Source organism: Macrotis lagotis, chromosome 2 (assembly GCF_037893015.1).
Source record: "Macrotis lagotis isolate mMagLag1 chromosome 2, bilby.v1.9.chrom.fasta, whole genome shotgun sequence".
Classification (NCBI taxonomy): Eukaryota; Metazoa; Chordata; class Mammalia; order Peramelemorphia; family Peramelidae; genus Macrotis; species Macrotis lagotis.
The window spans coordinates 124427334-124454907 of NC_133659.1; the positions used below are offsets into that span (position 1 = coordinate 124427334).

The window sequence follows — 27574 nt, forward strand, 5'->3', positions numbered from 1 at the left end:
AATCTTTCTTAAAAAAAACAAAAAACAAATGGGCTCTCAGCTCTTCTCCAAGCTCCCTGCAAGGATCTGGCTGCTCTGGTCAGTCGCATTCCTGAACCAAGATGGTGAAGGTTGGAGTCAATGGATTTGGCTGCACTGGGAGTCTGGTGACCAGAGCTGCATTCAACTCTGGCAGAGTAGATGTTGTGGCCATCAATGACCCCTTCCTTCATTGACCTCAACTACATGGTTTATATGTTTCAATATGATTCCACCCATGGCAAGTTCAAGGGCATTGTCAAAGCTGAGAATGGAAAGCTGGTGATCAATGGAAAAGCTATTACCATCTTCCAGGAGTGGGATCCCACCAGTATTAAATGGGGAGATGCTGGAGCTGAGTATGTTGTATAGTCCACTGGTGTCTTTACCACCATGGAAAAGGCTGGGGCTCACTTGAAGGGTGGAGCCAAACAGGTCGTTATCTCTGCCCCTTCTGCTGATGCCCCAATGTTTGTGATGGGAGTGAACCATGAGAAATATGATAATTCCCTTAAGATTGTCAGTAATGCCTCCTGCACCACCAACTGCTTGGCCCCCTTGGCCAAGGTCATTCATGACAACTTTGGCATTGTGGAAGGACTCATGACCATACTGCATGCTATTACTGCTACCCAGAAGACTGTGGATGGTCCTTCTGGCAAGCTGTGGTATGATGGGTGTGGTGCTGCCCAAAACATCATCCCTGCTTCCACTGGAGCTGCTAAGGCTGTAGGCAAGGTCATCCCTGAGCTGAATGGAAAGCTCACAGGCATGGCTTTCCGTGTTCCCACTCCCAATGTATCTGTTGTGGATCTGACCTGCCGCCTGGAGAAACAAAGAAAGTGGTGAAGCAAGCATCAGAGGGACCCTTGAAGGGCATCCTGGGCTACACAGAGGACCAGGTTATATGCTTTGACTTTAACAGCGACACCTACTCTTCTACCTTTGATGCAGGCGCTGGTATTGCTCTCAATGACCACTTTGTCAGGTTTATTTCATGGTATGACAACGAGTATGGTTATAGCAACAGTGTAGTTGACCTCATGGTCTTCATGGACTCCAAAGAATAAAATGGGAAGCCATGGATGAATCATCTTCATCCCCAGCCAAAAAAGTTACATCACTGGGGAGCCCACATCCCTAACATGCGTTCCTCTACCGGGGATCCTGTGCCCCATTCACATCCTTGTCCCAAAGCACCCTGGTAGTAGGGGGGAGAAGTCTAGAGTCCTTTATTGTGTACCATCAATAAAGTCACCATATTCAGGAAAAAAAAACAAATGTAGGGCAGCTAGGTGGTGCAGTGGATAGAGCACCGGCCCTGGAGTCAGGAGTACCTGAGTTCAAATCCTGCCTCAGACACTTAATAATTACCTAGCCGTGTGGCCTTGGGCAAGCCACTTAACCCCACTGCCTTACAAAAACCTAAAAAAACCACCACCACCACCACCACCACCACCAACAACAACAACAAACAAATGTCTATGTGTGCAGGGCCCTCTTTTCTTAGGCATGCTGAAAGTGTGGGTGAATGTTTTTGCTTTTTTTTTAAGCACGCATATAACAAATAACAGGTGTTAGCCGAGGGCCACACCTCCCCATACGTTAGATGGAAGTGAGCCAGCTTCTCTCTTTTTGTTTTTTAGGTTTTTGCTAGGCAATGGGGTTAAGTGGCTTGCCCCAGGTCACAGGGCTAGGTAATTAAGTGTCTGAGGCCGGATTTGAACCCAAGTACTCCTGACTCCAGGACCGGTACTTTATCCACTGCGCCACCTAGCCGCCCAAGCCAGCTTCACTCTTTAGCTACTTGCCTGGTAGATTTTTGCCAACAAGTCTTGATTATAAAGTTTCCCAGTCGGAAGGAGAGTAGAGTGGCTGAGAGCAGCACCAAGAGCTGGCACTTCCAGCCCTGGCTCCCAGGGGGCGCCAGGCCCCCGGGCTCTTCTGCCCTCGGCGGGGCCGGGGCCGGGCAGTGACGGCCCGGGTGGGTGGGGAGGAGGCGAGGAGCAGAGTCCTCTCGCGTCCGCCGCAGCCCTGGGCAGCCGGGCAGCGGCGGCGGCGGCGCAGCGATGGGCGGCCGGCTCCGGGGGAAGCGGCCCGGCGGGCGCCTGCCCCGGTTCCTGAGGCGGGGGCCGGAGGGGCGTGAGGAGGAGGCCTGCATCGTGCAGCGCCCGCACTTGGAGGAGGAGGAGGAGGAGCAGGAGGAGCAGGCCTGGGGGCCGGAGGGGCAGCCGCCCAGCCCGGACGCCCAGCCCGAGGCGAGGGCGGACTCCAGGAAAGTCCACTTTGCCTTCCTGCCGCAGAGATACGAGCCCCTGGAGGAGCAGGTGGCCGGGGGGAAGCCCAAGAAGAGGTGTCGGAAGAAGCTCCAGAAGTATGGCAAGGTAGGAGGGGACCGGGGGGCGCGGGGTGCCCCGGGGCCGCTGAGGAGGGGGCCACCCCGTCTGTCCTTGGCCGCACCTCCCACACTGGGGGGCCCGCAGCATCCTTTCGCTACTCCCTCCTCCGGCTCCTGCTCTTGAGACGCGGGGGGCTAGGAGCTGGGGGCCAGGTGGCGGCGGGGGCCCTCACCGCAGTCCAGCCCCTGGCACACCCCACCCGCCAGGCCCACCTGGAAATGTCACCCACCCACCCCAATTCGCCCTCGTTTGAGCTAAGAACCCCTGGGGAAGCTAACAGGTCGTCTTGTAGAACACAGCTAATGCCCCATAGATGCGTGTTGACTTCCTTGCTCCAGTGCCTTCCTCGTACGGACAAGTAAACTGAGGTGGCTGAAAGGTGGAATCACTTGTCCAGCACTTCCCAGAGAATTAGTGACAGAAAGGGACTAGATCTCAGATCATCTGTAAAATCATTTTGCTCTGCCTCCCTCCCACCCTTCCCTTCAGTTTTCTTCTCCACCCCACCTCCACGGACAAAAGTTCTTCACTACTTTCGAGAAAGTGAGTCGGCTTTGGTGTGGCTGCTGCAGCACTTGGGAGATGGCAGGAAGCCTATTCTAAGGCAGTCTTCAGGAGTTAATGTGGCCACAAAGACTGGTCCTCGCATGTAGCCTTTCAAGTTGCCCAGGAGCTTAGAATCTAGAGCTGGGGAGGACCGATCTTCCTTTAAAAGATGAGGAAATTGAAGACTAGAGTAGTCAAGTGACTTGACCTTGGTCACACGCAGAACAGCAAAGGGAAGATGTGAACCCAGGTCCTCCAACTCCAGGGAATCTAACCCCATCTACTAGTCCTAAAACCCCACCTTCTGCAGAAAACCTGAATCTACTGTATCCCAATTCATTCAGTATTTAGCTTGTTTATTCATAATTGTCTGCAAATTGTCTCCCCAGTTAGCTTGTAAGTTCCTGGTGGCTTTGCCTTTCTTTGTATCTTCTGCTGCAGGGTGTTTAATATTTAGTAGATGCTTAATAAATGCTGTTGACTTAACTTCCCAGACAATTCTTATTATATTCAAATAGCCTTGGAGAATCCAGTCCAACCTTCACAGCATTATGAACCTTCATCAGTAGAACTTTGTCTCCTTTGGACATAGCTTTTACCCCAAACTTCGCTCCATTATTTCCAGAGTGGGAAATTCAAGAAATACATAAATATTGGATTTGTCAACTCTCCTAGCCCCTCTTCCAGTTAGTTATTTCAGTGCTGAAGCTTTTGTAACCAGCAGGCATTGTTTGTTTGTTTGAGGTTGGAGGATGGAGGAAGGAGATCAGAAGGGGGAAAAAGTTTCAAGTACTGGAGGTAGGGGGAGGGAACAAGAGAAAAGGCTAGAATTTTGTTTCATGCCCAACAGATAGGAACTGAGATTTTTCCCTATCTGCAGCCTCATTGTACTCCAATCCTTATAGTTTCTAAATTTCTTGCTACTCAGAGCCTTACTTAGGAGGCCTTCCAGTGAATTTCTTCCCAGGTAGAGACCATGTTTTCCATGGTTCCATTGCACTCAACAGAGGAGAAAACTTCCCTTAACATGAAGATTGTCAGAGATTTCTAACTTGTTCAGAGTCAGAACACTTGACTGTTAAGTTTCTGTGATAACCAAAGCAACCAGCTCTCCATCCTCCCTGTTTTCACATGCCATCTTTTTCTTTTTAGGTTTTTTGCAAGGCAAATGGGGTTAAGTGGCTTGCCCAAGGCCACACAGCTAGGTAATTATTAAGTGTCTGAGACCGAATCTGAACCCAGGTACTCCTGACTCCAAGGCCGGTGCTTTATCCACTATGCCACCTAGCCGCCCCTGTATGCCATTATTTAAATTAAAAGTAATCCAATCTCATTTTTTCCATTACTTTAACTCCTTAGTGAATTAAGGAAAATTAAACCTATCCTAGGGTGCTAAAAAAATAGAAGTAGGAACTCATTCATGGTGGTATGGGAGAAGAGTAGAAAAGGGAGCAAATATTATTATTCATTACTGGACCATTGCCATATGTCTTGTCACTGGACTTCAATGACTTTGGAGGAGAGAATGAGACTGACAACTTTGCAGAGCTTTACCTCACTTAAGTCCAGTTCACTTGCAAGTCAAGACATCTCTGATGTTTTCTATCCTCTTTAAGAAATATGTTGGGGGGGGAGTGGTTAGGTGGTATAGTGGATAAAGCACCGGCCTTGGAGTCAGGAGTACCTGGGTTCAGATTCGGTCTCAGACACTTAATGATTACCTAGCTATGTGGCCTTGGGCAAGCCACTTAACCCCATTTGCCTTGCAAAAACCTAAAAAAGAAAAAAAAGAAATATGTTAGGCACTGTACCAAGCATTTTACAATATTATCTAAGCTGATATAATATCCAAGACCATAGATTTAGAGCTGGAAAGGACCTTAAAGGTCATCTAATCCAAACCTCTTGTTTTACAGAAGAGGAGATAATGTTGAGGTAGCTTGTATTAAGGCCACAAAGATTGCAAATAGTAGTCCTGCTAATCATTCACATTTCTATAATGTAGTGATATAATGATAGTTTGCCTTAAGCCTGGAAAGCCTAGGATGAACTTCTTCCTCTGACTCATATATGTCCCAGTTATCTATGGCAATTCTTTAAGACTCAAGCTTTGAGGATGACATCATCCCACATTGGCAGGGGGAATTTTCCCATCTAGGAATTCCCTGTTGAATCAAAGGTCAGGTTGTTATTCCTAAAACTTATAGCTCTAGGATCATAAAGTTGGTCATTAAAATGACAACTGATAATGATGAGACAAATAGAGATGGAGCAGCAGATCGAGAACCCAAGGAAACCTGAGCTCAAATTCAACTTAAGACACATTTGCTGTGTCACCATGGACAAGTCACTTCTGTTTGCCTTAGTTTCCTTCACTGTAAAATGGGGGTAATTGTAGCTATTCTTAGGGTTGTTGTGTGGATCAAATGAAATCATATTTGTAATGTGTTTAGCACTTAATTAATTCTTCATTCCTTCCCCTTCTCTTCTGACACAGCACCTTCAAGTTTGAGGCTGACATTAAATTACCTATCTATGGACACAAAGAACCTTATACAGAATTTGAACTCAAATCTTCTTCACTCGGAGTACAAGTTAGATTAGCAATTAAGACATTTTTTTTTCAGCAAACTGGGATCTAGGGAAATTAAGTGATTTGTTGTTGTCATATCCAGTTTTTCATAGTCCTATCCATGAGGTTATCTTGGCAAAAATACTGGAATGATTTGCCATTTTCTTCTTCAGTGGGTTCAGGTCACCAGAGATTAAGTGACTTGCCAAGAGTAAGTATCTGATGTTACATTTGAACTCGGGTCTTCATGTAATCTTTTTTGTTTTTGTTTTTTGCAAAGCAATGGGGTTAAGTGGCTTGCCCAAGGCCACACAGCTAGGTAATTATTAAGTGTCTGAGGCTGGATTTGAACCCAGGTACTCCTGACTTCAGGGCTGATGTTCTATCCACTGGGCCACCTAGCCACCCCTCAGGTCTTCATGACACCAGTCCGGTGATATATTCACTGAATCACCAAGTTGCCTCCATTGTAAGACTAGTAAGTAATAAATGAGCCAGAACTTCATTCCACATCTCCTGACTCCAAGGCCAGCAAACTGTCTGCTACATGACATTTAATGACTATCATGGGGAAGCAGATCTTTTTCTAAATCATCTTTTCATGATTCAGAATTAAAGAAGTCAAATTTCCAACTTCTTCACTTCTTATTAACTTTCCATAAGTGTGTTCATAAAACAGCAAATATGAATAAGCCTCTCATCCCTCCCTGGAGGGATGTTTCTCCTCTCTTTTCCAGCAGAAGAAATGTCATGTCTTTCACTCTAGAGTGACAAAGTTGTCTTCTTTTCCACTCTACATAAAGAAGCTTGCTTCCAACTGAGTAGACTGATTGAGTGCTTATTAAATGTTTATTATATGCTAGTCATTGGGGAGACAAATACATGCCAAGAAAGAAAAATCCCTCCCTTCCAGAGTCTTACATTCCTATGGGAGATGCCAACACATAAAAGCGAACTGGAACCAGGAGTGTTGGTAGAAAGGGGAGGAACCCAGAGGGTGGAGGCATCTTCAGAGTAAAAAGGTTGTTGATGAGGAAGTAGAAGAGTCCGGTGAGTCAGGTAAAGAAAAGAGCTGGGTGAAAAGATATTTAATGTGGGCACTATAGTCAGTATCTAGTCCATTCAGCAACATCCTCATTTCACCTTTTGCATACAGCAATGTTAGCCCCTATTTGTTACATGTTTCTATCAACTGTGTACCATTTACTCTAGAAAGAGATATGGTCTTAAAAGTCAAGTTTACCAGTTTGGGAGGAAAGAAATGAGCTATAGTTGCAAAGATCATAGATTGAAAGGAAGGATCTTGGGAGTCATTTAGCCTATCCAACTTATCTTACAACTGAGAACACTAAAACCCAATGGGGTTATATAATTTGCCTAAGGTTATGCAGATTAAATGACAGAGCTCCAAGGGAAACCCAGGTCCTCAATCTCTAAATCCAGTAGTTTTTTTTTCTAATATGTCACACTGTTTCCATGTGGAAATTGCTCATCTGTAAAATTTTAGGGTTATAAATGTGAGCTATTCTAATTGCTTCAAGATTTTGTTTTCCTATCACCTAAGTCAAACTGGGGAAGGAAAATTTTAACTAGGCTTAAAAAGTCTGGCTTTTATTTAATTCACTAAAACACAGCAAGAAAGGATAATAACATTTTTTATCAATCAGATTTTCAATTTATGTCCCAGTCTCTTCCTACTACTATTTAAAGAAAATAAATCTTGGGGCGGCTAGGTGGAGAAGTGGATAAAGCACCAGCCTTGGAGTCAGGAGTACCTGAGTTCAAATCCAGCCTCAGACACTTAATAATTACCTAGTTGTGTGGCCTTGGGCAAGCCACTTAACCCCATTTGCCTTGCAAAAACCTAAAAACAACAAAAAAAAGAAAATAAATCTCAATAATTGCTGTAGTTCTTGAGCTTTAGTGTGAAAAATCTTTGTATGACAAATGGGTCAAAATAAATGAATAAGCCCTTGCAGTGCCTTCCCTAGTCAACATTTACCCAGCCCCCATATCCCATTCATTCTACTCTGTACTGCAATGAAAAAGAGTACTAGATTTTAATTAAAGTCAGCAAACCTTTATTAAATAGTAACTACATTCCAGACATTGCAAGACAGTGGGGATACAAAGAAAGAAATGAAAATAGAGGTTGAACTTTTATTTAATTACACACCATTTATTAAGGTTCTACTATGTGCAAAGTACCAATGCAAAGTAGCTCCTTCCCTAAGGAGCTCTTATTTTAATGGGGGGGGAAGGGTTCTTATAGTTGTTCAGTTGTTTTTTCAGTCATCTACTCTTTGTGATCACATTTAGGGATACTTGGTTTGCTATTTCCTTCTTTACCTCATTTTACAGATGAAGAAACTGAGGCAAACAAGGAGAGTGATCTGATCAGGGTCACATAGCTAGGATGTATCTGATGCTGGGTTAGAATGCAGGAAGATGATTCCAGACCTGGCACTCTATGCACTATGGTACCACCCATGTGCCCCAAAGTGCTTACTATGGGGGACAAACAGCTAAGTAAATAAATTGACATAAGATCATCTGAAGAGCTTAGGGTCATTCCCTACCGTACCAAAATAGGAATCAAAAAAAGGTTTTCCATGGAGGTGGCACATAAGAAGAAGCCTGAAAGGAGTCTCTAAGAAGAAGGTACACAGGGAAGATGACTTTTGGGGGGGGCAAGAATTGCTGCTTACATTTTTTTAAATAGCACAATGTATTCATAGTTGAAACAATGCAATCAATAAGACATTAATTGATTCCATCCCCTTTAATTATTTTTCATTAATGAGAGTGCCCTTGTTCTATACTTTCAAGTGAAGCTAGGTATGAAGTGAGGAAGACCTGCATTCAAATCCAGACTTAGACATTTGCTAGCTATGTGACACTAGGCAAGTCACTTAACCTATATGTTTCATTTTCCTCATATGTATAATGAGGATAAAATACCTTTTAGAGTTGTTGAAAAAAATCAAATGAATTAAGATTTGGCCAGAAAACAGATTTGTCTAAAACTGGAAAGATAACTTAAAAATCATTGTTCTTTCAGAAAACCAGAATAAAATAAAAATCCTATTTACCACATTTTGAGAAAATTGCCTAGAACTACTATAATCTGTGGGCAAACCAAAAAAGACAAAAATCTAACTATTATCATCTGAAAGAAGAACCAATTACATGATCACTAAATTCCAGAAATTCCAGAACTTATAAGTAAAAAAATTTACTTAGGACAGTTAAATCTAAAGAGATCACATACAAAACATCTACAGTCAGGATCACACAAGATTATGCAATAGACATTAAATAGGGGGAAAGAACTTGGAATATAGTATAAAAGAAAATTAAAACCAAATGACAATCAAGAATAACTTATTTTGGGGTGGCTAGGTGGCACAGTGAATAGAGTGCAGGCCCTGGAGTCAGGTGTACCTAAATTCAAATCCAGCCTCCGACACTTAAAAATTACCTAGCTGTGTGGCCTGTGTGACATTTAACCCCATTGCTTTGCAAAGCTAAGCATCATCATTGTATTTATATCATATTTTAAAATTTTCATAACACATTAAACATATTGTCATTTTGTTCTTTCAATAACTCTTGGAGGTAAGCATCATTATTATTTCCATTCTACAGATTAGAAAGGTTAAGAGAGAGAGGTTAAGTGACTTGCCCAGGGTCACAGATCAAGTGTATGTCTGAGGTCAAATTTGAACTCAAGTCTTCCTGACTCCATACCTAGCACTCTCAACCTTACCACCTAGTCTCACCCATTCTATGTAATTAACATATTTCTATAGGGAAAAAAATGGACCTTTAATAGAATCGATGCTTTCTAATTATTTCTCTTGAGAAACCCAGAGCTTGGTAGAAATACAAAGTGCCAGGTCAGAAGTTAAGAGAAAGTTAGAAAGTAAATAAATTTGAGCAACTTGAAAAGTCTTAATGGTCACTTATTTTCTAAAAGTAGGTAAACTACATTATATTTAAAGATATCATAGATAATGGAATATATGAATTCTAAATAAATATACATGGAATGGCATAATATCTAATTACTTAAAGGAAAGCTATCAATCTACAATAAGAAATAGACATAGATGGAGGAAGTAAACCTTTTTTTTTAAGGGATGGACTCACAGCTCCCATGGGGTCAGGTTTGAAAGTATTGGGAACTTTATATCTAGGCTCAGACACTTATATCCAATAGCCCGATAATATTCCATTTACTAAGAGCTTGGCCAAGTAAGTTAATTTCTTTAGATCTCTGTTTCTTCACATATCAAAGTGTTATATGACCTTTGAAGTCCCTTTCTGCTCTAAATCTACTTAACTACTTAATAAGGGTGAATCTTCGGTCAATTAATTTCTTTGGTTATTTTTTTTATCAATAAAACAAGGGGATTGGATTAAATAACCTCCAGAGCTTCTTGCAGCTCTAACTCCTATGATACTTTGACAAATTGTTTCCTTCCCCCCCAGGTCAAGATCTGACCTCAATACTCATAATGCCATTTATGTAATGTTTAAGGTTCACAAATCCCTTTTCATATTGAATTTGTTTGATTCTCATAGCAACTCTGTATGGGTAGGTAATAGTGTGATTATCCCCCAGTTTACAAATGAGAAAAAGATACATGCACCTGCTTATGGTTATGTAGCTTGTGACTTTTGTGAGCAAAAACCTCTTAGACCCTGGCTCCAGAGTTCTGTCTACTATACTTGACCCATTTAGAGAGTGAATTTAAAATCTAAAATTCTCCTTTTTTTTATTATCAGGTTCATCAGAATTAGACTTTGTCTAAAATGAATGAATGATTCAAAAAGCATTTTCAAGTTCTTCCTATGTACAATGTATTGTACTCTGTGAAACTCCAAAGAGAAAAAAGGGAGATGGTTCATGTTCTCAAGAGATTCACATTCTAAAGGCAACAACACATGTAGAGGGTTTAAGTTGCAAGTCGATTAGAAAGTTTTTTACTCTTTTAGGGTGTAGCCACAAAGCAGAAGGTAATGTTTCTTCATTATCATCATCGTCATCATAATCAAACTTCATATAATCAGCTATTACTAGCTGATGGTCATTCCTTCAGTGGAATATTCTCACTAGTACTTCACCTGCAGTTACTCTTCTCAAACCCCTTGGGACTATGGCATTATTGACACAGTGGTATCCCTTGGACTAACATACCTGGTGTAAAATCAGACCAAATCATTTAGTTGCAATAAATTGCAATACAGCAATTTCCTATAATCAAAGCTTCAGATGGATTCAACTTTAAATTATCAAAATGTATTATGTGATTATAATAAATATCAGGAAAGAGATACAGAGAAAGATTACAACTAATTCTATCAATTGTTGCATAAGCACATCAGGACTATGCTTTAAAATGAAATATAATAAACAAAAACTTGGGATGTAAAAAATACAATAATCCTAAATTGCATCCAGAACCAGGCTTTAAAAAATAGTTTTTAAAGTAGAATATGTTCAGTTATTAACCATGTTTAAACTAGATAAATACAAATCATTGCTTTTAAGAACCCTTTAGAACAATTAGAATATTTTAGATGACTTTAAAATTTCACAGATATAACTAATTTCAAATGTAACAAAACAGTCATAAGACAAATCAGATTTCCAAATTGGGTAACATATGAATTATTGTATTTAATTAAACATAGCATTATCATATCTAAATCTTATTTCTTAGAACAACAATCAAAACAGTATAGAGGTTTTCTTAACTTTAACTTTGTAAACATAATAACTTTACATATTGTTTTATAAATTTACTTCTACCCAAATACACTTATATCATACTGAAAAAGAAAATGAGATCCTTTAGAAATTTGAATTATGTTTTTGTGATGAATTCAACATTAGCATAATTCTTACTATGCCATGGAAATAGTGACAAAGTCAGATAAAAACAACGAAATCCTTTTTACTGACAATAATTTAGAAGCTATTATCTAGTAACAAAATTTTTCACAAATAGTAAATTCTTACTTTTAATACTCTGAAAAATAAAGATAGGATAAGTCAACCACATAATAAAATTTCAAATAGATGCATTTCCCCCACTTTATCTTATTGTCAAATAACAAATACATATACATCCCCTTTCATACATATATTCCCCTTTCATAAACATGCAGTCAGAAGAAGACAAAGTTTCCCAAACTGTTTCTTTGGGCCAAAGTGACCTAAGTTCCTCAGGTAAAAACTCCCAGAGATAATGCAGATAATATAACAAATTGTTACAACCTGATGGCAAAGGACTAAATCATTAGATGAAAACTTCATTCATTCATTCTGTTTGCTATCAACAGCACAACTTTAAGTTCCCAAATTTTTAGTTTATGAAAGAATCTTTCCTTACTAATAATCTTAGTTGTTACAAATATTTACCAACCTTAATATTAGAACTCTTAAGATACTCAAAAAACCATGATCTCTTTTATGCATTTTTAAAACTTAAAAATGACCTAATTCAGTAATGTACTGAATATAGATATTATAATATATTATTCACATTTAAAACTTCACTCTATAGACCTCCAAAATAATATTTTTAAAAGATCTTCACAAAGCTGGGGGTAAGCATGGTCTTATAGCAGTTGAAAAGGGACCCTAAATTGCTAGCAACATGGATGGTCTGACTACCCAGAAAATACCCCAATTTTTCTATTTACCACAGCTAAGTTCAAGACAAAATCAGAATGGCAAATAAAATAATGAAAATATAAAGGGTTCCAGGATCTCCTTAATTAAAATAGGTTATCAATTGTTATCAATATTAAATTAGCATCATAATAAATTAACTCATAGATGAAAATTTTTCATAGAAAGGGATTTTTACATGTTTTATCACAAAATTTTCAAATACCACTTTCCTTTGCTCAAAGCAATGAGATTGTTTTAAGAAGGCTGTTTTTATTGGGGTTTTTGTTTCTTTATTAAATATTTTTTATTTATTTTTCCAACTACATGTGATGGTGGTTTTCAATAATCATTTTTTGGCAAGGTTTTGAGTTTTACATTTTTCTCCCTCCATTTCTGCCCTCTGATAGAAAGCAACCTGCTATAAGCTATTCATGCTAAACATAGATCCATATTAATCATGTTATAAAAGAAGAATCAAATTCAAATGGAAAACATTAGAGAGAAAAAAGACATAATACATAAGATAACTTTTCAAAATTAAAGATAGAAATCTTTGATCTGTATTTAAACTCCACAGTTCCTTCTCTAGATGTGAATGGTATTTTCTATCACAAGTTTTTTAGAATTGCCTTTGATTATTATACTGCCGAAATAACAAGATCATCATAGTTGATCATGATCCATTGTTGCTGTTAATGTGTATAATATTCTTCTGAGTTTGCTCACTTCACTCTACATCAATTCATTCAAGTCTTTCCAGATTATTGTGAAGATCTTTCCCTCATGATTTCTTATAGAATAATAGTGTTCCATCACATTCAAATAATACAATTTGTTCAGCCATTCCCCAATTGATGAGCATCTTCTCAATTTCCAATTCTTTGCCACTATGAAAGGAGATGCCATAAATATTTTTGTACATGTGGGATTTTTACCTTTTTTCATGATCTGGGAGATCTGATGTAAAGTGGTACTTCAGAGTTGTTTTAATTTGTATTTCTCTAATAATGATTTTCATCATTTTCATAGGGCTATAGATAGTTTTAATATCTTCATTTGAGAATTACCTTTTCATATCCTTTGACCATTTATCATTTGGGAAATGACATATTCTTATAAATTTGACTCAGCTCTCTAAATATTTTAGAAATGATTCCTTTGTTAGAAACACTAATTGTAAAAATTGTTTCCCAATTTATTGCCTTCCTTTTAATCCTGGTTGCATTGGGTTTTTTTTTATTTAATTATTTCAATATAATGTAATCAAAATTATCCATTTTGTATTTTATAATGCTCTCAATCTCTTTTTTGTCATAAACTACTCCCCTCTCCATAGATCGAATAAGTAAACTATTCCTTTTCTACTAAATGGCTTAGGATTTAACCTTTTATTTCTAAATCCTGTACCCATTTTGACCTTATCTTCATTATATGCTTTGAGATGTTGGTCTGTGTCTAGTTTCTGCCATACTATGTCCAGGTTATCAAAGAGTGAGTGCTTATTCCAGAAACTGCAATCTCTGAGTTTATCCAACAGCAGTCATTTACTGCTGTTTCTTTTGCACCTAAACTATTCCACTGATTCACCACTTTGTTTCTTAGCCAGTCCCAAAGTTTTTTTTGTTTGTTTTTTGTTTGTTTTTATTTTAATTTTTTCAAGGTTACTGGGTTAAGTTGCTTGCCCAAGGCCACACAGCTAGGTAATTAAGTGCCTGAGGCAGGATTTGAACTCTGATACTCCTGACTCCAGGGCCTGTGCTCTATCCACTAGCCACCTAGCTGCCCTTCCCTTGATGTTCTTGACCTTTCCTTCCTCCCTATGAATTTAGTTATATTTTTGTAGCTCAACAAAGCAGTTTTTTGGAAGTTTGATTGGTATGACACTGAATCAATAATTAATTTAGGCAGAATTGTCATTTTTATTATATCAGCTCAGTCTAACCATGATCAATTGACAATTGCACAGTTATTTAGATCTGATTTTATTTGTGTGAAAGGTATTTTATAGTTGTTATCATATAGTTTCTGAGTCTGTCTTGGCAGGTAGACTCCTGAGTATTTTATATTGCCTACAGTTATTTTAAATGGAATTTCTCTTTCTATCTTGCTGCTGTGTCTTGTTAGTGACATATAGAAATGTAGATGATTTATGTGGGTTTATATTATAACCTGAAACTTTGCTAAGGTTGTTGCTAATTGTTTCAAATAGTTTTTTAGATGATATTCTAAGTATACCATCATATGTGCAAAAAAGTAAGAGTTTTGTCTCTTCATTACCAATTCAAATAAGGAGGCTGTTCTTAAGGTGGCTCAGCCAGAGAGAACCAAGAGCAGTGCAACTGAGAAGAGAGGTGAGCTTAAGGTGGATTTAAGTGAGGGGAGATATGGTTGTGAGGGGGCAGAAGCTTAAGAAGCAGAGATGAGATAAGAGGTATGCTGATGAGTGTGGTCACTCAGGCTAAGGCAGGGATCCATTGTTTATTGATTGGGGCTTATCTTTTGCCTATGACAAGCAAGGTACTTTACTAAAATTTCATTGATCTTTCTCTAGGTTTGGACAGTGAGATGGAGGTGGGGAGATAATTATAAAACATATTTCTCTATCTAATATTTCATCTACTAAGTTCCCTAATACCTCAATTAATAGTTTCACAATTTTCATAATGACCAAACAACAAACATATTTCTCTTAGAGAGTTATACCATTAAAGTAAGAAAAATTTCCAACTCAGTGTTGGATCCAGGCCTGAGTTTCATTCTTACCCATTAGAACCCTGAATAGTGCTTCCAGAGAAGCAGACACTTAACCAAGAAAATAAATCTTAGCCTCCAAAGAAACTCCAAACTGCAACTGGAGACCCCAAGCAATTCATAGCCTCCATAGAGACCCCAAATGACTAAGTATACCTATCAAAACCACAACACTTTGCTTCCAATATAACCACATCATATACCATATAAAAAGTGTACTCACCAACTACCCACTGCTGGTCTCTGTTAGAACAAAGCCCACAAGGGGCAGCTAGGTGGCACAATGGATAAAGCACCAGCGTTGGAATCAGAAGTACCTGGGTTCAAATCCGGTCTCAGACATTTAATAATTACCTAGCTGTGTGGCCTTGGGCAAGCCACTTAACCCCATTTGCCTTGCAAAAAAAAACAACTAAAAAAAATGCTAAGAATCAATCTCCACATGGTGGGTACCATCTTTACTTGTTAAAAATACTAAGATCCCTTGTTTCCACATGAGGACTTTTCAGATACCAAGCTTAGGGGGAAAACTGGGGTAAAAGAGCTTACAAGGAAAAAAATCTCCTTAAAGAAGACATTATAAATTAGGTATCTAAGCTTTAAATTCCTTTGAAATAAAGCCAATTAAGACCAGTTATAATTTTAGGGTCAATTTTTAAATCATATCAGCATTGATGGTGTACACAGAGAGATATCCCATAGTATCTTCTATGATTTTAAGATAGAATAACTAAAAGTTTATTCAGCAAAATTCCCAGTTTTCACATAATATATCACAAAAAGATATCAAAATACATTTCAAAACCAACATACCTTTTTCATCTTAATAAGTATCCCTCTTCCTTTTTTCCCATTCAGGGCCAATTAAGCAATTAGATTCAAAACTCAAAAGAAATAAAAAGGAGTAATTCCCATTTTTTAAGGTTTTTTTCTTTTTGCAAGGCAAATGGGGTTAAGTGGCTTGCCCAAGGCCACACAGCTAGGTAATTATTAAGTGTCTGAGACCGGATTTGAACCCAGGTACTCCTGACTTCAGGGCTGGGGTTTATCCACTGTGCCACCTAGCTGCTCCAGTAATTCACATTTTAAAAACAATTGTTTCCTTTAAACTGGGACTAGAAACTGAACTCAGTTGCCCATGAATCTTATTTTCCTCAAATTCTATCAAATAGAATTTTAGATTATTTAGCATTCTAAGTTATATATTTAAATTTACCTTAAAAATCTAATTACAAAAATTTTCAGAAACTATTTAGATTAGTCACAAAAAGTTTTCATCACTTTCACATTTCTTCCTATCTTGTGTGATGAAGAAAGACCAAGACTTTTCTTAAAATTTAAAATACAGAAATAGGAACCTTTTCAGCAAAATTATTCCAGTTTTTTAAAATATACCTTTCAAAATTAATTTTACATTAAACAATCTTCAATTTGTAGCTTAATCCTTAAAAAATAGTCAATCAAAACTTAACTATTATTTTGTGACCCATTTCTTAAAACAAACTTTTGAGTTTCAATATATCAGCTAAAGAGAGATATCTGAGAGAGCAAAGTTTAAGAATTGAATGGGTCATGAGGGTTTGAACCAAACTTAGAGCAAGGAATGGGAAGAACAAGACTTTTTCCTCAAACTTCAATCATTGAATTAATATAATCCATGACACTTAGATTATGGATTCTAAGAGAGAAATTCCAATTTTTCTGCCATTTTACATCTGGAAAGAAATCATAGAAGCAAATGAGACCTACAAATGACAAAACAGATTTTGCCAAATCAAGACAGAGAAAATACAATAGATGGACATCTACCTGATGATGGCAGGGGAGAGAATTAATAAATCAAACTCAGTAAAAGCTAAGATTTTTAGGAGCAAAGAGAGCCTTTTTGTCATGATTCACCAGCATAGGAGAAAAGCAGGAGCTAAGCAACTTGTAAGTACTCCAACCTTTAGGTTGCTACACTTGGAAGGAGTGACTGGAGTCCATGTAGAAAAATTCCATCTCCAAGCTCTGGTGGCTAGTTTGCTAATTCTAACAATTTCCCTATCTCTGCCTTCAAAAACCTCAGCCTTAGCTGAAAGAATGAACCATAGCTCCAGGGGAGGTCCAATAGCCCTTACAGATCCCACTGGGTGGTACCTGCCATGCAAAAACTGCTCACCTCCCAGAATATCCTAGTAGGATGGGGAATGGGATGACTTGCAGTAAGGGGATGCCTTGTTGTGGTGATTGCCTCCCACAAAATTCACAGTATGCCTGCTTCTGCTTCTCCAGCAAATGCCCAGGGGAATGGGAAGGGTAAAGAGGTCTTTTGAGACCACTTAGAGAAAATAAAGGAGGAGGTTATTTCTCACCTTCTGGAGACTGAGAGTTGATCTGTCCCTTCATGGTTGCCATTATGATGGTGGGAAAATACCCCTAGGGAACGGGGAAGCTTGAAAGATCAGACTCCTTTAGGGTAAAAACTCACCATTCTGACTCAGGGAGATAAGAAAAGCTTAGATTTTGATTCACAGGTTGCACAAAAATTGCAAGTTACTATAATAGTTCACAAAAGCTAATAGCAAGACATTATGGAAAGGGAAAGGAAATAGCCTTGAAATTGGACCCACGTGGATCCAGCATGGAGGAGGGGGTTGTTCAAATTTTTATAGGGAGTCTAGTCCACCTTTTGTGCATTGAGGAGTCAGGGGGAGGGAGTCAAGGAGCGACATTAATGGAGTCAGGCATTTATCTTGAAAGACTATGAGCCAGGAAGATGGGGGGGTAGAGGGAAAGGGGGTGAGGTTGCTTTCTATTATCTTGGTAAATTTAAATTTGAGAAAAGGGTTAAACTGAACAATAAAGGGGGAGTCAGAAGCCCACAGAAAATATCAGACAAGCACAGATAATAATAATTCCTTAATATTATAGGAAAGACTTGATAAATATTTCTCTTTCAACAATATCTATAGCACCTCTAGGCAGGCAGCGTGGTGATATTGAAAGACTAGTGGTCTTGGAGAGAAGCTCTCTACCCATGTAACTTTGGCAGTCACAACCTCCCAGGCCTTAAATTTTCTCATCTGTGAGAAGAAGAGCTGCTCCCTGACTAATTTGGAGACTCTTCTAGCTATAAATCTATGATCCATTAAACTACCTCACAGGATTAAAATCTAAAGTCTTCCTCATTTTGTATGTTTTGAGATAGTGTTGATGGAGAAATTCTATAGCTTTCTTTTTTTTTAAGAACTGTTTTCCCTTTTGAAATAGAATGGGGACATTCCCACCATTAAGGGATAGCTGATTATTTATCAACTAACAAGAAACAGAAATTACTTCCTCCTTTCTGATATCTCTATTTGTACTCAGATTACAGGAGGCTGAGGAAGACCCTGATTTTCTCCACCCTTAATGACTCTGGTGGTAGTTTTCCGCCATTAATTAATCATAGCTATGGTTAAGCAGATAGTGGATTACCTAGACTTTCATTTCTGTAATTTCACTCAAAAGGAAATCAGTGTGACAGGAAAAGGCAATAGAATTTAATTGCCATTTCTGCTGAGAAATCAAGAATTCAGGCCCAGAAAGAGAAGCAAATTCTAGTTAATCCTGAGTAGCTAAAGCCTGAAACCTGGACCTCAGTAACTAAACATAAAGAATTTGAGCTTCAGAAAAAACTCATATCTAGAGGAAACTAGCAGATTCCCCTTGGACTTGTTGGCTTGATAATCATTGTCTTTTATGATTTTTAAAATGTGGTATTTGTTTTGATAGATGGAAGAAATTTGTCTTCTTGGTGGGTTTTTTTTTTTTAATATGGGAATTTTTGTACCAGCTGCATATCCTCCCTGGTAGCCTAGGATGCCAAACTCTAGCTTAGTCCATCCCTTTCTCAAGGACTCCTGCCTCATGGTGCCTCATGGTGGTTGATTCATGTGCTGACTTAGAGCTTACAATTGGAAGGAACTTCTGCACCATCCATACCATAACTGAAAGAAATCTTTAAATAACACACTTTATTTTTTAAAAAATTGTATTTTCCCCCAAGTAACATGTTAAGACAATTTTTAGCATTCATTTTTTTTAATTTTGACTCCCAGATTTTCTTTTTCCCCTCCCTCCTCTCTGAGGCAGTTAGCAATTTGAAATAGGTTATACATAATAACATACTTTCAGAAGAAAAAAAATCTGGCAAATTTTTTTTCTTACTAAGGCTATTTATTTATTTATTGGGGGGGTTTTGCAAGGCAAATGGGGTTAAGTGGCTTGCCCAAGGCCACATAGCTAGGTAATTATTAAGTGTCTGAGACAGGATTTAAACCCAGGTACTCCTGACTCCAAGGCCGGTGCTTTATCCACTAGGCCACCTAGCCGCCCCTTACTAAGGCTATTTAAAGCCATTTTGTGGAGATAAACTTTTTCTTGCTTCTTCTTGCCCCCATAATGTCAGCACTGGAGGGAGGGGGAAGGGGAGTAAGGAGCTCCAAGTTCTGCTAGGTTCATTAATAGCAATGCCCTCCTTCTTTTCTGTCCTAATATTCTACCCTGCTTCCATAGAACATATAATTTTTCCTCATATATGGCTACCATATCAAGTTTTTTTTATCCATTTATATTGGAAAGCTCCATTTTAATCATTCCTATTTGAGGAAGAATTTCCTCTCCTATTCATTTGATTAATTTCTTTTCCTAAGATCATTGTGAACAGCAATAATACTGTATTTCAACTCCTCCTTCCCAAAAAAAGTTAGCTGACAGCTTTGCCTACTCCCCCATACTCTGCTCCCAGCTCATACACAAACTCTATTCCCAGGAAATTGGTAAGGATGGGAGTGAATTTCTTTCACTTTGATCCAAAAATGGAAAAGCTATCCTCTCTGGATGGAATTACGATAAACCTTGGCAGACATATATTTTACATGTCTTTATTCCACATATCTGAATGCTATGTTTTGACATAATTCCAATAAATGTGTTATTTTAGTGATATTTTTGTAGTGGCAAAGATGAAAATGATAAATCCTTCTTAAGAGATAATACACCAAGAATATAACTGCCATAAATGCTACAAAACAATTTAAGGAAATAAATAAAAGCCATCTTTGATTTTAGTAGCACAACATTAAAAAAGATTGCTCTCTGTTTTTCGTTAAAAAAATTGTTTTATTGCTTCATATGTAAAATGTCTCCTGTTAGCTCTGTAAGAGCATTCCAAAAATATATGGCTTCATAACATTCTCCTCCTCTACATCATCATTACTTGTTATCATTCACTCATGTCTGATTCTTTGTGACTCCATTTGGGTCAAGAAGAGGGAAGAAGGTAGCAGTGGTAACCATGGAAAAAGGAAAAGGCTTTATGGAAGAAGTAAATGTAACCTTCCAACAAGTCTCTGCAGGATACTCAAAAGGCAATATGAGATCATAGAAAGAGAGTGCTGTATTTGGGATCAGAGGACCTGAGTTTTAATACTAGCTCAGCTGCTAACTGCCTGTGTAAACCTGGGAAAATCATTACCCTTCCCTAAATCCACACTTTCCTTATCTGTAAAATGACCCTCTGAGATCTCATCTGACTCAATCTTATGATTTCTTGGAATAGTTGAAGGCAAGATCAGAAAATGTAGCCTCAAAAAAAAAAAAAGAAAGAAAATGTAGCTTCAATGTAGCCATTAAGTATACAGTTTCAGACAAGTTTCTTTGTTATATAGATGCATGCTTAAAAGTATCTTGGAATGTGATATTTGTTGGTTCTTTTAAAGAAACATAGCCTATTTCCTTTAAGAGACTCTCCATGAAAGGATTTGCTGAGCAATTGTGGGGCAGAAGGAAAGAAAGGGATGGTGGATCATAGGATTTAGAACTGGAAGGACCTGAGAGATCTTTGAGAAGATCTATTTTTAGCCATTAATTTTACAGAGTAGTAAACTCCCAGAAATGGTTTTCCCAAGGTCATATAGATAGCAAGTTAGTAACAAAATTAAGATTCTAATTCCTTTATTCCAAATCCATAGACTTTAGACTTCAGTTTTTTTTCACTAGCCATCATATTGGGTAGTGAGACAAACATTGGAATTTTATTGAGACCTGGATTATAGTCTCAGATTCATAACTAAATTCATAAATAACTCTGTGTCATCAGAAAATGACTTTTGGACCAATCAAGTTTCAAGTTTTGCCTTCATTTGTGTTTCTTCAGGCAGAGGTACACATGTGTAGACACACACACACACACACACACACACACACACACACTCCAGTGAAGAGATATTTCTCTCACTTACAAAACTGAGGTGGGTAGAAGTAGAAGAGGAGGAGAAGGGAGGGGGGAAGGGTTGCTGAAAAGTCTAAATTCCTTGGCAGTCAAGAAACTAGGATAGTGTGCTTGTGTGATAGGGTAATACCTCCTGGACTCAGTTTTCTCATCTGTAGAATGTAAGACTATTCTCCACTCTTGAAAATGTGATGATTGGGTGAAGTGTTTTGGGTTTGGAGCTACATAACTGAAACAAGTGAGAGACAAATACAGACACTGACACAGATCCAGAGACAGAGACAAATAGAGACTGAGGTAGGGATTCTGGGAAGATGGCAGAGTAAGTCACAGAAAATTTCAGCCCTTTAAGTTTCCTACACACACACACACACACACACACACACACACACACACACACACACACACTATCAGAATATCAGAAGAAATAAACATGGGTAAAGGAGTTGTCTTCCTAAAACGATCTGAGAAAACCCCTGGAAAGACCCAACCTAGAGTGGGGAGGAGGAGGTTCTGCCTAAGTGAAGTACAAACACCTCTTGGGCAGCCAGTAGTCTCAGTAGAATGAGCAAACAAGCCTTGGGGGCAGCTGGGTGAAAAAGCAACCTCAGCCTTAGAATTTTGATTTTTGCAGACTGTCTGGGGCTCTGGTGCCTGAATAGGGGGAGAATGAAGGACCTTCCACTGATAAAGGATGCTTAGTACAGATGTGGTGACTACACATCTTGGATTGTGACTGCAGGGAGGAGATTGTCTAAGGCCATATTTGAACTCAGGTCCTCCTGACTCCAGGGCTGGTGCTCTATCCACTGCCTCACCTAGCTGCCCCTTCCTAAATCATTTTAAAAAAAGTGACCCACTAGTAAATGCAGTGGTGGAGAGGCATGGACCTTATTGTCTGTGGACACCTGTAGGAGAACAAGAGTCCCTGATTTTATTTCCTGGGCAACCATTGGAGGGACCACAGGCAGTAGGATTATCTGGGGGATCCTAGATGTGGTTTAGGAATGGAGAGGAGAACTCAAGATTAGGTCTCAAGACAGACCTCAGAAAATAACAGTAAGAAGGACCTGAGGCTTGGGGCATCATTCCCCATACCTTGGGACTACAAATTGATTATTCTGATAGGTACTAAAACCAAAATCTTAAAAAATGAATAAGCAAAAGAGAAAGAACTAAAATATAGATCATTACTCTGAGGATAGAAAAGATCTTGGTTCATATTCAGAGGAAGATAAGGGAGTTTAAAAAGTCACTCATTTTTCAAAGAGATACATCAGATGTTCCTGAGCACAAAGAGAGTTCTTGGAAGAACTTTAAAAAGGACTTTAAAGATCAAGTAAGAGAGAGCAAGGACAAATTAGAAAAAAAAAGAGCAATCCAAGAATAAAATTTTGACAGGAAAGTAAGCCAACTTGAAATGGAGAATCAAAAAGTTAAGAAAATAATTCTTTGAGTTGGGCAGGGGGAAGCTTAATGATATTCTAAGACAGTAAGAAATCATAAAACAAAATTAAAAGAATGAAAAAATAGAAGAGAAAGAGAAACATCTCAGCAGAAAAATATTGATCTCGAGAACAAGTTGAGGAGAAAATAATATAAGAATAGTTAGATCTGAAAATTATGACAGAGAGAAAGAGATACTCAGGGAGAGATAGAGTCAGGCAGAGGTTGAGCTCCCACAATGGATAAGAAGTATGAGATCGCTTTCCCCAATCTCTGAGCATCCTCACCTCTTCTAACTTCTTTGAAGTGCAGAGAGAATTAGGGAATCCCAACAAAGATGTTTGCCTTGAATCTTCTTTGTTTAGTTATCCTGTCTGGGCATCCCCTTTATATTAGCATTTTACAGTTTTCTACCCCTGACAGGGAAAGATTCCCTAGGGAATATAAACTAGGTCTGCATTTTATATTTTCAGTAGAGCACCCACATAAATTAAGTGCTTCCTCAGTGTGGGACACTTTTTTTTAAAGGATTTAGGAGGGGGCAGCTAGGTGGCACAGTGGATAGAGCACCGGCCCTGGAGTCAGGAGGACCTGAGTTCAAATATGGCCTTAGACACTTAATAATTACCTAGCTATGTGGCCTTGGGCAAGTCACTTAACCCCATTGCCTTACAAAAAGCAAAAAAAAATGACTTAGAAAGTAACTCAATAATAGTAGAAGTTCAAAATAGCAGGCATCAAAACTGGGGAGGGAGGGCCAGAGAAGAAAGCAACTGCAAACCTTGAATTTGTCACTTTTGCTTTAAACAGTCCATTCATAGAATGATGAATTGATAATGTAGAAAACATATATATGGAAAGTGTTTATCCTCTATGGACATTTTAATTTCCCAGCCTTGCAAACATAAATGGTTATAAAAAGTAATGTTTAAATAGTATTCTACATTACGCACTCTTACATACATCATGCTCCAGGTCTACCTGTTTTCCCTATAGTTCTGACTCTTGATCCAATGTTAATAATAACTATTAAACTCTTTCCATTTTCATCCTTGAATACCCTTAACTTGACTGGATTGTCTAGCATTTGTCCAAGTCAGGTCAAGACATCTAATATTTTATTAAACACCATCATGTGAAAATCTAGGGTAGTCAATGTTGCAGTAGATAGAGCACTGATCTGAGAATCAGGAAGACTCACCTTCCTTAGTTCAAATCTGGCCTCAGACATTGCCTAGCTGTGTGATCCTGGACAAATCACTTGATCTTGTTTACCTCAGTTTCCTCATATACAAAATGAGCTGGAGAAGGAACTGGCATATCACTGCAGGATCTTTGCCAAGAAAATGGGAGTCACAGAGCATTGGACACAATTGAACTATCACAACAAATGTGTAGCTCTAACAATGTATATTCTATCTGGGGAACTTTGTGCCAAAGATATAATGTAAAAATAGCCCTTTGTAGATCATAAAATTCTTTAGAAATGCCAATTATTATTGTTATCATCATCCTCATCATTAGCCTATAGTCACCAGACCTGCAACAATCTGATGTTGATTTCCTTCCCTGAGTCTTCTACTACCTTTCTGCTGAGCTCAAACTATATTTATAGAGTCATTCTGGAGTGTACTAGGAAATATTTAAAAAGGGGGTATGCACACATATTTTTTTAAGTTTTAATCTGCATTACCATCACTTTCCTAAATCTGGGCAATCAACCAAACAATTCAGTGAGTTCTGATAGGTTGTATTTGCTTACTTCTAAGGTGTACTTAAATACTTACAATGACAGTTTAACAATTAACTATGACTTGAGTATTTGTTGTTATGTATTTAGTCCTGTCTGACTTAACAACTAATTCCTTGTCTGGAACTCACAATATAAATGCATAATGAATTCTGCCTAAAGTTTATAAAGAAAGAAAAAGTTGGCTGGATTGTATCACTTTTGGAAAACTGTAAAAGACTTTACTGACCCCAAGCTTTCATAATAGCAAAGGCTCTTTTTTTCCAATTTAAATGTTTATCTCCATTGAGACATGGAACACCAGTGCCTGGCCCATAGTAAATTCTTAATAAATGCCTGTTATATATTAGACAAAACACCTGAGATAAAAGGGATTGGAAAAAATTGTATAGCAAATGTGATCAGGCAACAATATATAGCCAGAGAAGAGTTATGAGGAAAAACCAGGAATACAAGGTGTCACTCAGATAGTTAAATGACATAAAGAAATGGACTGGCAATGTATTGAGAGTGAAGGATGATGGAATGTGTTACCCTGGTATCCTCTCAGTATCTATATCTATGTATATGTATATATATTTATGTTTACAACAGGGCTTTATAATGATTGTAAGTATCATTACTCCCATTTTACAGCAATAGAAAGATGAAACAGAGGTCAAATGACTCACCTAGTATCAGGCAGCCAGGGAACATTAACTCCTTCACCTCCTTCTCAGACCCATTAGTATCTAATTTAATATAGCTCTCTTGAATAACTATTAATTCTTCTGGGACTGACTTTTTAGGACAGGATGATTAAATTCATTCTTTCTTCACCCTTGAGGAGTAGAATATTATTTGTTGTTATTTAGTCCTGTCTGACTTTTTTGTGACCCCATTTCGGGTTTTCTTGTTAAAGATAATGGTGTGGTTTACCATTTTCTTCTCCAACTCATTTTACAAATGAGGAAACTGAGGCAAACAGGAAGTGTCTGAGACTGATTTTTAGCTAGGTTCTCCTAACTCACTGTATCCAATATGTTGCCATTTAAATATTGACTGATTATTTTTCTCTTTCTCTAAAAACAGAATGTTGGGAAAGTGATCACCAAAGGATGTCGATATTTTGTCATTGGTTTGCAAGGACTTGCCACGGCTTATGCATCACCTTTTGCATCATCAGCTGCCCTCCTTTCCTTGGTTCGCTGACAAATCACCAAGACAATGTCCTGTGAGAGAACACTGATACTGTTTGGAAACACTATGAAGCTAAAGCATGTGGACTTTGACCCAGAAACTACTAAAGAGAGAAAGAAAAAAACTCACTGGTTTTTCTTGTGGAGGTTGATGAGAGGAGTTAATGAATCAGTTCCTTACCTGCTTTCTATCTTTGAACTGTCCTGCCATCAATAGAATTCTGGTCAAAGGGAAGCATGTGTATTGAAATATAGGACCAAAAGGATGAATTGAGGATTCTCTTGGACAAGACTCTCAGTTGAATTTGCTAAATTCTGAGCCTGTGACTCCAAAGCCTGAAGGAGAGCCATATAAAAAACAAGATATGGGAGGCTAGACTTAATGGAAAGGAGACTCCCAGGGAATTAAGATGGAGAGAAATTTTGGCAGAAAATTGGATGTTTGGTGATCTTTTTCCAGAGTGAATCTTGAGTTAATATACCACTTTTACAGAACACCTATCTAGAATCCTAGTGTCCAAGAAGTTCCTATGCAATGCCTCCCTACAGGTGCCCTTATTTGAAGGACAGATTTCTTTTGACTCTGGTTTTTCTATTGATGAAAGCTTAATTACCATTGTGGAGGGAAAAATTGGATGGGGCAATGAATTTTGAAGAATGAGATATCTTGGAAGTAGCATTGATGAATCTGAGAATTTTATTTAAATTTATGAAATGCCAGTGATAGACTAAACTTATCTCTGGCTTGAAGAATTGACTAAAGATGAGATCAGAATACGACCTGTAGGTTTCAGGAAGGTCACTTGTTTGATGAGCTGTAGGTTTTATCAGTCTAGCCAGTTTGTATGCTGACCATGCCTCCATAGGAACAACTGCATTGGTTAATCTGATTATTGCAGATGAAATGCCTACAGGGGATGCTAAATTTCCTTTTAGTATTTTCTTATCTAGAGAAAGTTTCTTGTTTTTACTCATTTGAAAGAATAGAAGTGAAAGACTGAGATGGTTTGGGTTGGGAACTAGTTGGGATTGAGTCAGGGTAGGATTTTTAAAGCAAGGGGCTTCCAGATTTCTATTCCTGAAATAGATGAATTGAAGAAAGTAACAAGGAAGTAGAGGAGAGACAGGAGAGAGAGAGAGAGAGAGAGAGAGAGAGAGAGAGAGAGAGAGAGAGAGAGAGAGAGAGGCGGGCAGAGAATGAAGAGAAAAGAGCAAAGGAGAAGAGAGAAGAAAATGAGAGACAATTGAGAAGTAAAAGAAAGTAATGAGATCAGTGGGAAAATGGAAGCTAGAGTAAAGAGTATGCTTTTATTAGTAGTAACCAGAATTTAGAATCCTTGAAATAAAATAGCAGAAATATTACCAACTGGTATTTAAAAAAAAACCCAAACACACTCAAAGTTAGTATTTAAAAAGTGATAACTTTATTTTAACTTAACCTTATCTATGTAAATATCTTGGTATGGGGCCACTATCATGGATCTCAGACATAACCTATTGATAGCAATGGGACCAAAAATACAGGAATATTATAAAATAATTTTTTTAATGTCATTTTGTATCTAGGTGAACCTTTTGAACAGCATATCAAAGTCTCAATTTTCAAGTTTTTCTGATCAATTCCAGCTTAGAGGAAATTTTAATGAAAGGACAAAGTAGGTTAAAAAATGAGGACAAAAGAAAGGTTAGATGGGGAGCTTGATAGCCATGTACCTAGATATTTCAAATTCAGAAGTATTAATACTAACATATTCAAGTTTATAACAAAATTGACATGAAACCTCTGCTCAAGTGATACCAACATTGAAAATAATTGCTAAATGGTCAAGTTTTAGCCAAAATGATGAAAGAAAACTAATACAGGTTATTATTTTTATACTAAGTTTGTAATTGTAGAATTTGTTATTTTTCCAAACTCATTTCTTCCCCCCATCCTTTTTTTTTTTGGCTGTCAGTGAAACTAAGTTTAGTAA

At 38.1% G+C, this 27574-nt stretch overlaps 1 protein-coding gene and 1 pseudogene across 1 annotated transcript; both read left to right on the top strand.

Moving 5' to 3' along the window:
- The first annotated feature begins 86 nt into the window (after positions 1-86).
- LOC141511173 (glyceraldehyde-3-phosphate dehydrogenase-like) lies at positions 87-1088 on the top strand (annotated as a pseudogene).
- A 931-nt stretch (positions 1089-2019) lies between these two features.
- C2H1orf115 (chromosome 2 C1orf115 homolog) lies at positions 2020-27574 on the top strand. Its single transcript, XM_074222713.1, has 2 exons — positions 2020-2402; positions 25495-27574. Exons 1-2 carry the CDS (start codon positions 2088-2090, stop codon positions 25612-25614), a joined length of 435 nt encoding a protein of 144 aa, XP_074078814.1. The 5' UTR covers positions 2020-2087; the 3' UTR covers positions 25615-27574.

Excerpts from the sequence above, each read along its gene's own strand:
- C2H1orf115 (XM_074222713.1), top strand. The coding sequence starts at position 2,088 with ATGGGCGGCCGGCTCCGGGGGAAGCGGCCCGGCGGGCGCCTGCCCCGG. Across the intron at positions 2,403-25,494 it reads AGCTCCAGAAGTATGGCAAG|AATGTTGGGAAAGTGATCAC; the intron begins GTAGGAGGGGAC and ends CTCTAAAAACAG.